Raw genomic sequence first — 10,884 nt, 5'->3', positions numbered from 1 at the left:
GAAGAGGCAGCTCTGGCCAAGAGCTCAGCTCACGTCAAGCACACCCAGGGAGGAGGAGGACCAAGGGCAACCCAATGGCTCTAGAGACGAGGCACTTCCTCCACCACCTGCTCCTCCTGCCAGCCAGGTTTCCCTCCCGACGCGGCCTCTGCCCTCAGCCAGCCCATTCCCACCTTGCCCTGCAGCCGCGCCCCGCCCCAAGCTCCACTGTACACTCTCATCAGCCACGCTCACTCTGTTCCAGTCTCCCCTGCCTTTCCCTCAGCCACCTCTCTTCTGGGCAACTTCACTGTGACACAAATCGACCGTCTCCCGGCCTCCTTCGTATCCCACCTCCACTCCATTACTTCCGCCAGATGACTCTTCCTAAAGCTGAGCTCCAGTCATGGAGTCCTCCACTCAGAGACCCTTAATGGCTCCCCATTACCCACTGATTCAAGGTCAGATGACAGTCAAAGCTCATATTTGCAGCTCTGCACCGAGGTTTCTCCTACAAGGCCCTTATGGCTCAACCCAGCTGTTCTCTCGAATGGTAATCTTTACTCTTAGGCCATGCATGCATTCTGCCTTAGACCAGAGCCAAGCCTTTATTTCTCTGTAAGCAGTACTAGCCCCCCTCCACCCCTCCCTGTCTGTCTCATGGACAACCCTGGGCTTTTTATATTCTTCTCTGAGGTGTCTGTTGCATTTAGGTCACTCGAGCAGAAGTGGAGTCTCTCCCGGAAGAGGTGGGAACTGGAACAGAATGGAGAGCTTGGCCCAGGAGGAAAGGGAAGCCTTTCCCTTCATGGCTTTTCTGGGCTGGAATTTAAAGAGTGTGGATGGGTTGGAAAGGACTCCTAAGTGATGAAGATGGTCTCTGTCATAGGAGGAACCAGGAGCTCCAGCACTAGAGGGGACCCCGGGTCGAACACAAAAAGTGCATCCAGCATCTCTTTCACTCAGTGAAACTTCAGCGAATATCACACACCAAGCCCCGTGCTATGTGCCAATAGTGGTGGACAGGTAAGCTGGCTCTTCTAAAAGAAAGAGCCCTGATTTATAGCACCGGCCTATCCCTGTGGTGTAAACATCCCTACCACTGCTGATTTCAAGCTACCAGCGCGACATTACCGAATTCGAAGCTGGGAAAAAATGTGCCCAGTCAGCTCCGGGGAGCTGGTGCAGGACAAGACGGCACACCAACGGTGGGGACCGAGCTGGGGATTGGATGGACTAGTAAGTGTCTCATGGAGCCTGGTCTATAGGTATCGAGTTACTGTTTTCCATCCACGGCAGCCTCCACTACCATCTTGGTGGGTCTTGATTTGATGTCTTCCCTTATATTCTTCTATTAGACTGTATGGCCCGAAAGGGTGGGAACACCACTGACACTTGGCTCTTGTCCCCAGGGCGCCAGGCACGGTGCTCTGCTCGTGGGAGGCGCTCTGGATTTGCTGGCAGGTGGACTCCATGGGGCAGGGAGAGAAATCTGCTGAATGGGTACATACGCACTGGATGCCCTCCAGCCCGGAGTGGAGGCAATCAACAAGCCACAAGGCAGCTTTGAGAAGCACAGTGTTGGCCTTTGGTAAAAGTGCAAAGCAGGAAGTTTACCTATAGCCTTCTCCACTCTCCGATCAGCACCGCTGCCTACCTCCTGGCACCACTGCCCATGGCTGGTTCTCAAGCCTGACCTCAACCCTGACTTCCCACCCTCACTAAAGTCTTTGGTGGTTATGCTGAAAGCAGGCGCTCTGACCTCCCGAACTATGATGAGTCAAGGGCTGTCCCTGGCTTTTCAAAGGGGTCCGAGACCCCCCAGCCCCATTCTCAACTCCAGAATAGGTCTAGTTCCTGGTTTAAGCTGTGCTCCTTAGGAAGTATGTGTGGATTCTGGTCACCCTCGGGGTCTTCCGTGTAGAGGGACCCTGATTAAGCCTCCATAAAAGGATGAGAGAGGGAAAACAGGCATGAGCGTGCCAGGCATCAGGGCTGGGTATCCCAGGTGCTGGCAGCCTCTCACACTCATGGTCCCACAAGGATAGAAGAGCTGCCGCCCTCCCCAGCAGAGCGAGCAAAGCCATGGAGGCTCCCAGCCCTGTCCCATCATCTCTCGTGACCATCCCCGGCCACCTGCTTCCATTTTGATAAGAGGGCTGAGGGGCACTTTCCATCGAAGCCATAGATCCTGGTCCTTAATGCACCAGACTGCAGGAGGCACAAGCCCCATGAATTAGGTTCCTTTTCTCCATCCACGTCCCTCTTATTTCAACATTCCCACCAAAGAGCCCACAACACGTCAAAGATCAAGGCTTTATTTTCTGTAGCTCCAGTGTCACAACTGTAGCAGCGTATCAGAAGTATCCCCACACAGAAACACACATTTCTCCCCTTCTTCCAGGAACGGGTGACAATCAAGAGGCAGAAACCATGATGTTTACGACAGGAATTTAAGAAAGGACACTGGCCCACCCTAGTAACATACATCGTGCGTCTCGCAGGTGGGAAGCAGCAGTACATCTGTATGGAACAGGCACAATCATCCTTAAATAAAGTTAAATAAAACTTTAATGGCATAACAACGTGTTGCCAGTGCAGCCTTAGGGGGACTTTGGAGGACAGCTCTTGGAACAAGACATCAGCATTTAAAAAAAAATAAAAGAAAAAGAAACCACACAAAAGGATGCAGGCCAGTATCTAGCGAGTTTCTATCCAAAGTTAAGAAAAAAATAGTCATGGGTTGAAGATTTATCCCATTTGGAAAAAACTCAATTTTTTAATTCTAAAAAGTAAAACTCAGATGTATGAGGGGTTGGATCACAAATCATGGTCTGGACAGAAGTCACTGTTTTGACTATTGTCCTCAAGTGGCATTGCTGGGTGGCAGATGACACCCCAGTGACACCAAAGACACCAGTGACCAAGTCTGTGCCATGACTGACTACATTAGGTTGGTCATCGCCAGGGCTGGGGGATGGGGAGAACATGTTCCTATTTCGTTCTTGGCCAAGTCAAAGTCACCGTCAACTGGGCTGCAGTCTGCATGGGGCAACAAGACAAGCTCTGGAGCTCAGGGTGAGGCGGGGGGCAGTGGTTACCTCCCACAAAATTCATGACCACTTCTATTTCTTTAGCGCTTCACAACTTTCAAAGCTTTTTCAGATACATCGCTCGTCCAGCCTCTGGAAGACCCAGTGGGGAAGGCAGGACAGGTGGCATCAGCCCCATGTCCCAGCCGATCCCTACACACTGGGAAAGGAAAGCCAGGATCAGACCTTCAGACTCTGAAATCTGGAGACTCTATCTCTCCTGGCCCAAAGGAGTTCTCCCAGAGAAGTGAGCCGTTTCTTTCCTCAATACCATCAAAAACAAAATCCCATAAGAAGTAAGGAATATTTTGCAGCAGTGTGGTGTATCTGAAGTGGACAAAAAATGGTGGTTGAATAATTATTTTAGAATTCGATCTAGATTTTCTTCCATTTGCAAAATGTTAACACTGACGGGGTATATGTTTAGAGAGATGTCATCACTTCCTCCAGCAGTTTGGTCTCCGTGGGCTTTTGGCATCCCTGAGTGGGGATGTAACTGCAACTGAGTGGGGAAGCTCGCTGCAACTGATTTCCACCGGGAGATGGGGGTGGGCTAACTCCGAGGTGGGACAGGTGAGCAGGCAGGCCCCCCAGCCCAGGAGAAGACCCTGCTCATCGGAGCACGTATGGGAGCTGCCTGACGTGGGTCTCTGCTGTCCCTGACCTGCACGCGAGGTTCTGAGATGCAAAAGTCCCAGCACCACCTGAGTTCATCCCAGGAGTCACGGCATCTGAAAGAGCCCGGGTCTGAGCCTCAGAGAGAATGCACGACACGGACCGTGCCTAAGGTGAAGGGTGAAAGGCGAAGGGCAAAGGGTCAAGGTCAGGACCAGGCCGGCCAGAATGAAAACACACACGTACTTCCTGCTCATTTTGAAAGACAGCTCTAAAGGAAACTGTGAAGCCACTGGGTCTTCCCTCCGAGAGGCCTGGGAAGGCTTGGCTGGAGGAAACAGGCTTGCGTTTGCTCTCAGGGATAATCTGGCTCAGATAGGCCATTTCAGGAAACAAGGCATCGTGTTCCCAGCTGGCGCGGACCAAGCAAGGCTGAAGATGGTTCGAGAGGCATCCTGACTGAGCACAAGGGCCCGGGTCCCTTGCGCAGCGGGGCTGGGGAGCCTGGCCTGTCCCGGCGTGGTGAGAGGCTCTTAAGGGGGAAATTTGTGATGGGCAGGTGTACAGACAAATGCCGTAGATATGCTTGCTGTGTTTTTTAAGACCCCTAAAACTGCACAGGGAAACATAGGAGATCAGGAGATTTAGTCAAACACACACACAGACAAGAATACCTGAAGTGCCTGGGTTAAAAGACTGTTGGAGAATTAAGTCCACGGATCAAGGTAGGATTTATCACACTTGCCCGCCCAACAAGTGGCCAAGCGTTGGCATTTCAAGGGCTTTTAAGTGCTGGCCCCGCGAGGCATACATTCACGTCACCCACAAGGGAAGGAAATGGTTTCAGTAAGTGTAAGGCCAGCCACCCTAATTCCACTGGGGGCCACTGTGCTCCAGTGTGAGCCGTGCTGCCGCCCAGTACGTGTGCGTGCGGTCGAGCACACAGCAAGAGGAAAAGCCCCAGGGCCAGATCTTTGGTCCTGGAATTTCTAGGAAAAGACAAAGGGAAAAGGCACATGAAGGTGACTGATTAAGAAAAAAAAAAAAAAAAAAGTAGCTAAAAGTATTATATCATTATTTTGACTTGTTTTTCAACGTACCATTTTCCCCTATGAAAAGAAAATTCAAAATATAAACCTTATATTTATTATTTTACATTCAAGTGGAACTTCCATCTGGGGGGGCTCAACACAATTTTAGGCCACGTGGAGCAACGTATTACTTTGGTGCCTTTTGACTTAACCCGATGGAAGAATTCAGCTTTTTTTTTTTTTTTTAAACAGCTTTATATTCCCAGCTGTAACACTTGCTTGTACACACACACAGGCACACACGCAAATCCAAAAACTTCTACATAGAAAAATAAAGGATAAACATTATCCATCTACTTGATACTGGGTACTGGAACTTCTATGTACATAATTTTTTTTTTCCTCTTTAATGTTTTCAGTCACCGCACATTTTCTTCCCTCCTGGGTGATCTACGTACGAGTCTAGGGGAGGAGATGCTATACTGAAGCAGAAAAGCTACATCGCTCTCGGGGTGGTGGGGGAGGAAGAGAAAAAGCACTTTCTCGCTCCCCTGTCAGTCTTTCGACATGTTCTACCACCTGGGATGTCCCTGCGGACGGACGGCCGTCGTGTAAGCAGCTGGCCCATCCTCTCCTCTCTCTAAGGCGTCAGAGAGCAGATTCTGCCAACACCCTGCCCCAGTAATCTTGGTGTGAGGGCAGGGGAAGGGGAGAAATCAGGGAAAGCCTTTGCACAATCCAAGATTCTGGCATCACTTCCCACAGCCCGTTCCTTTAGTACAGAGTTCGATTCTCCAGCTTGTGCTTGGTGAGGAAGTACTTGAAGAACTCGTAGACGGACCAGGAGATGGCAGTGGACGGCATCTGGTAGATGACGCGGGCCTGCACGCCCTTGAAGTAGCCCGGCAGGCCGTTGAGCTGGTACACCGTCCGGAAGGCGTTGGCCATGCCCGACAGCCGGCCGCTGATGTTGGCCAGGTTGAGGGCCATGTTCTCCTGAGTGTTGAGGAGGGTTTTACAAACGTCCAGAGGGGTGGTAGCGGCTGCAGCCAGGGCCCCGGCCAGCCCGCCTGAGATGATGTGGGACTGCGGGTTGTAGGCCCGGTACGGGTTGATCTGCTCCTGCAGGAACTCGTAGGTGATGAAGTGGATGGACTGGAAGGGAACGTTCATGGTCAGCTGCGTGGTGTAACTCCGGTAGAAGGCCCCCAAGCCCTCCGTCCCCCACACGGTCCGGATGCAGCTGAGGGCCGACCGGTGCGGCGAGTCGTACATCTGCAAGCGCTGCTTCACAACTGTGGGCGGGTCCCGGGTGGTTGGGTTTAGCCCCACCCCAGGTCGGAGTGAGACGGGAAGCCAAGCCATAAAGAGAAACAAGCAAGTTTAGACACATGGGTAACAGGGCACAGAGCGCTAGCACACACCCAGCCCCAGCCCGAGAAACCACCGAGGGCCAGCTCCGGGGCGTCCCGTTTAAACACATGCCTCCGGGATCCAGGGTCCGGAGGTGGCTGTTCCCTTACGTTTCTCCTGCCTGACTCTTGGTTGACGTGGCCCCCAAACCAGGCAGCCACTTCAGACGAGACTCCCCGAGCTGAGCCCCCAGGCCCTAACTGCCTCGGGCTTCACGCACGCTGAGAAATCTAAACCCTGCTCCTGGCTCCTCGGCCCTCTTCCGTCCCAGTACGTCTATCGGACACGTGTCCCGTCTTTGATTCTCAGTGGTCTGTACCTCTGACAGTGTTTTTAGCTTCTGGGTATCAGTGCTCTTGGAAGAGACACTAGAGTGATATCAGCCCAAGCTCAATGACAAACTCCAGTGAGGACCCTGGCTTTATTAATGCAAAAGGAACTGGTGGGTCAAAGGACATGGGGGCAAATACTTAGAATTTTAATTGTCCCCACGCATTGCAAGATAAACACATACAGCGTGCTTTACTTTTAAAGAAATAAAGTCCTTAAAACGATATGTCAAGGAGAGGAGGGTGGAGTTGAACCTCATTTTTCTCTCCTTTAAAAAAAATAGAAATAAAAGTCTTGCCTGGTTGACATGGGCTAACTTCCTGCTCATTGATGTGAACTGCCTTAAACACACAGAAAAAGTGGCCCACCTCCCAATCTGACCCATACATCCCTGAAAGTCAGAACAAGTTTCCTATCTGCTAAGGCATGGGAGGCAGCTGAGAGCAAATAAATTGTAACCTTAAAAGACAAAACCAGACAAACTTATAACACAAGATTTAAAATGCTGCACTTTTAAACCTCTGATTCTCCCTTCTGGCACGGGACCATTTTCAGATAGAGGAGGAAAAGGGAGAGAGCCCTACATCTCACACAGAGAATAACCCAGCTGAAGGTGTGCCCAGCACTGGGTCCAAAAGCTCCTCAACATTCAGACCCAAGTTGGCTGAGGACGTGAGGATACTGAAAAAGCTGACAGAACTCGTCTGCACAGCTAAGAATTGCTTTATCATGCTCCCAAAATTCAAAAGGAAAAAAAAAAAAAAAAAAGGTAATGTGGGGGGAGACAGCTACAACAAAATGGCCAAATAATAATTTATGAAGTAGAGTGATACACACATGGGGGCTCACCACACTCTTCTCCCTACATTCGCCTGTTTGAAATTTTCCATAATAATTTCAAATTTCTTTGAAAAAAGCAAATTGAACATAAGCCCCTAAGCCCTAACGAATGGCCTCTGACAGATTCCTTCTAAATTCGTGTCTGTGGTTGATAATGGTTAACAAGGGCCCAGTGGGGTGTGTGTGTGTGTGCACGTGTATGCATGTGAGCACACACAGGTTTCAGAGTAGTGCAAAAGCACACAAAAGAATTGCCAGGAGAGCCTGTTAAGCAGATATCCTGTCTCTACCCCCAGAGATTCTGGTTTAGTAGGTCTGGGGTGGAACCTGAGAGTCACCATGTTTTTTTTTGTTTTTTTTTTTTTGTGGTACGCAGGCCTCTCACTGTTGTGGCCTCTCCCGTTGCGGAGCACAGGCTCCGGACGCGCAGGTTCAGCGGCCATGGCTCACGGGCACAGCCGCTCCGCGGCATGTGGGACCCTCCCGGACCGGGGCATGAACCCGCGTCCCCTGAATCGGCAGGCGGACTCTCAACCACTGCGCCACCAGGGAAACCCAGAGAATCACCATGTTTAACATGCTCCCAGGAGACACTGATGCTACTGGTCTGTGGATCACACCCTGAGTAGCTCCGTTTAAGCGAACAGGAATCCCAGAGCTCAAATGCTCACGTGCCTTCTCGAGGCCTTTGAGAACATGGTACGAATTCTCCTGCTTATTCCGACGGGACCAGGAGTTCCCTTGCCCGACCTTCTGTCCCCAGCCCCCAACTTTGCTCAGGCCCCTCTGTGCATCCCCTACTGCCACTCCCTGGGACCATGAAACATTACCTTCTGCTGGATTCATTACTGCATCGTGGAGCAGGGTGGCCATACTCCCAGCTATCCCTGCAAAACAAACTCCAGAAAATTACCCTCTGGGACCAGGGGTTCTGAGGAAGTTCCTGGACCTTGCTTTCTAAGAAGCAAAACTCATTACCAACTCCACTCAGGTGAGCATTGTCTCTTAAAACCCTAAAGTGATCATGGAAAATACTGGATAAAAATGAGGAAGGTAATATAGGCACCGTTACTCACATTTCAACCCTGCAGAACCTCATTTTCCCTAGGAAAAGGCTAGACCTGCCACCATGGGATGCTACCAGAAAACACACTTGGTGGCTTTTTCCACCACAGAGATTTGAATTCTCTCTTATCTCTGGCCTTTGTCTACAGATTAACCCACTCTGCCCTTACGCTGGGGGCAATGGAAGGGGATGATATCATATATACAGCAGAGAGGGGGGAAAAAGAAGATAAATCTTTGAGAAAATTCCTTAATAAAATCCAGGCATTTTTTAAAGCAAATGGCCAAGGGAAATGGGCGTCAGGGAGATCTGCATATGGCAGATTTCCAGGGTGAGTTTGCAAAGTGATGACGTGTCTCAGAAATGACCGAGCCCCTCTGAGGGTCTCCTCTGGCCTGGCTTCAAGAACCAGGAACTTCAAAAGCCAGATTCCAGCCTGGAATTTTGCTTTTGGCTCTGGGTTTCCTCCCTCTGTGGGTGACACTGCCCAGTAATTAAGATAACTGCTAAAAGGTGGGAAGCATGAGGGACACAGGCTAACGCTTCAGAAATGCGTATATATCCCCCTCCCTCCCTCCCTCCCTCCCTCCCTCCCTCCCACACGCTTAGGATCATCCCCAGAAAGGTCAAAACGCGACCAAAGCACACACCACAGTGAAGCAATAACAGTGCTGGGTAGAACTTGACATAAACTGGGCTCCGTTCAAACCGCCTTCAAGGGGCTCAGAGACCAAGGAGCTAAAAAGGCAGTTTCAGCAAAAGGAGGGCCCTGAGGCCATGAACTTGAGGACAGCATCAAGAGTGCAGATCTTGGTGACGGTCCGGACAAATGCAACTAGGGGCCGATTTTTAAAAAGCAAAACCAATGTCTGCAAACCAGCCAGGTTGGAGTCATTATTACCAGGGTTTGCTGATGGGAGGGATGCTTTCTGGTTCTGAGCAGAACAAAAAAGACAAGGGGTAGAGAGTTGTTGCCAGTCACATCTACCTCTCTGTTGCTGAAAAATAAATTTGTTAAAGTAAGTTCTCCTTATGCCACTAGCCAGAGTCTCACTCCAAACCCAAACAGAAACCAACAAAAGCCAAACCCACAGGAGGCGAAAATAACCACTTGGCAGGGCCCAGTAAGACAAGCCTATATAACAGTTGCCTGCGGCCAGCTCAGGCCACCCCCCACCCTCCTGGTTCCCTCAAAACAACAAAAGAAAACGATTTCAGCCCTTGCTTGCAGAGAGATGCAACAGACGAAGAGAATGGGAGCAAAATTCCCAAATCCCCAGAAGCTTAGGTGGGAAAGGTCCTCTGCGCAGGAGCAAATCCTTTGTCAGCCATAAAACTTCTTGACCTTTTAAAGCTTAGTTAGATCTTGACGTTGTAGAGACCTGTTGGGCCAGTTTTTAAATAGTCTCAAAGAAGCTGTCCAGATAACTTTTTTTTTTTTTTTTTTTGGAATCCAGCATTCAAAAGTTTTGTTTCTATTCAGGGTTGTTTGTTTTTTTGTTTTTTGTTTTTTTCTCCCCTAGATCTGATCATTAATTGCTTTTGAATTAAAAAAAAATTTGTTTTTTAAAAGCAAAAAGGCAAAACCCACTCAACAATGAAACACCTCTGTCACTGATTCTCCCTGGGCTCCAGAGAGCGAAGGAAGGGAATGAAAAAAAGCACGTGTGCATGTGTGTGTGCCTGTGTTTGGGTGTGTGTGCACACACATATCTAGAGTCCTTGATTCATGAGCAAGCGTGGCGGAGATGAGGCATCAGGCTGCTGGGTCACAGGGAGGAGAACCCTGGGGAAGGGTCTGTTGAAGGAGAGACCTTTCTAACTCCAGACAAATGCTTGCAAATACCATTGGCTAGGTGGCTGTTCCCTTGGTGGTGGAAAACGGCATTTAAAGTCCTTTTCATGTTTTCGTAGCAGGCAAAATACAGGGCATGGGCCGGCCCTGCGCCCATCATCATCACGTTGAGGCCTCGCAAGGGTCTCCAGAAGCCTTCAGTCCGTATGATTTTCTTGAGGGCTCCGTAGACACTTGTGTAATGGGCTTTGGGATCTGGATTCAAACTCTGCATTCGTGTCTGGGGGAGGGTGAGAAAAGAAAAGAGTGGGGTTAATGAGGCTGGTCAGGAGGGAAAGGAAGACCCAGGGAGAGAGTGAGAAAAAAACAGGCCATTTTTATAGATTCACAGGATTTCTGGGTGAAGAAAACTTTTATTCTTCTCCTTTCTGGAGTAATCCCCCATCCCTACACACACACACACACACACACACACACACACACACACGCGCGTGCGTTCACATGGATTTCATTATGCCCAGCAAAGGCAGTAAAAGATGAGGGGCAGGATTTGGAGTAGGAACACCTGCCCGGCCACTGGCAAGCTGTGTGACTTCTGATGAATCCCTTAACCTCTCTGGGCCTCGGGATTTGGCACCAGAGACCAGTTTCCACGGATCGGGGGTAGAAGGGTGGGGGGGATGGCTTCAGGATGATTCAAGCACATTACATTTATTGTGCACT

At 50.1% G+C, this 10,884-nt stretch overlaps 1 protein-coding gene across 4 annotated transcripts in view; it reads right to left on the bottom strand.

Moving 5' to 3' along the window:
* Positions 1-2,281: 2,281 nt before the first annotated feature.
* Positions 2,282-10,884, bottom strand: part of SLC25A37 (solute carrier family 25 member 37) — a 43,127-nt gene continuing 34,524 nt past the window's right edge. For 2 of the 4 annotated variants that reach the window (XM_082636638.1, XM_082636639.1), the window contains 3 exons: positions 10,213-10,441; positions 8,131-8,187; positions 2,282-6,012 (listed from right to left, as the gene is read on the bottom strand). In XM_082636638.1, coding sequence (XP_082492764.1) covers positions 5,492-6,012; positions 8,131-8,187; positions 10,213-10,441 — 807 coding nt within the window. In that variant the 3' untranslated portion in view covers positions 2,282-5,491. Of the gene's footprint in view, positions 6,013-8,130; positions 8,188-9,016; positions 10,134-10,212; positions 10,442-10,884 lie in introns of those variants that run through there. The other 2 variants (XM_082636640.1, XM_082636641.1) reach the window with 2 other exon arrangements.

This window comes from Mesoplodon mirus, assembly GCF_964341445.2.
Source record: "Mesoplodon mirus genome assembly, chromosome: 1".
NCBI lineage: Eukaryota > Metazoa > Chordata > Mammalia > Artiodactyla > Ziphiidae > Mesoplodon > Mesoplodon mirus.
The sequence above is the reverse complement of the archived record's forward strand: the minus strand, read 5'-3'. Positions and strand labels throughout refer to the sequence as shown.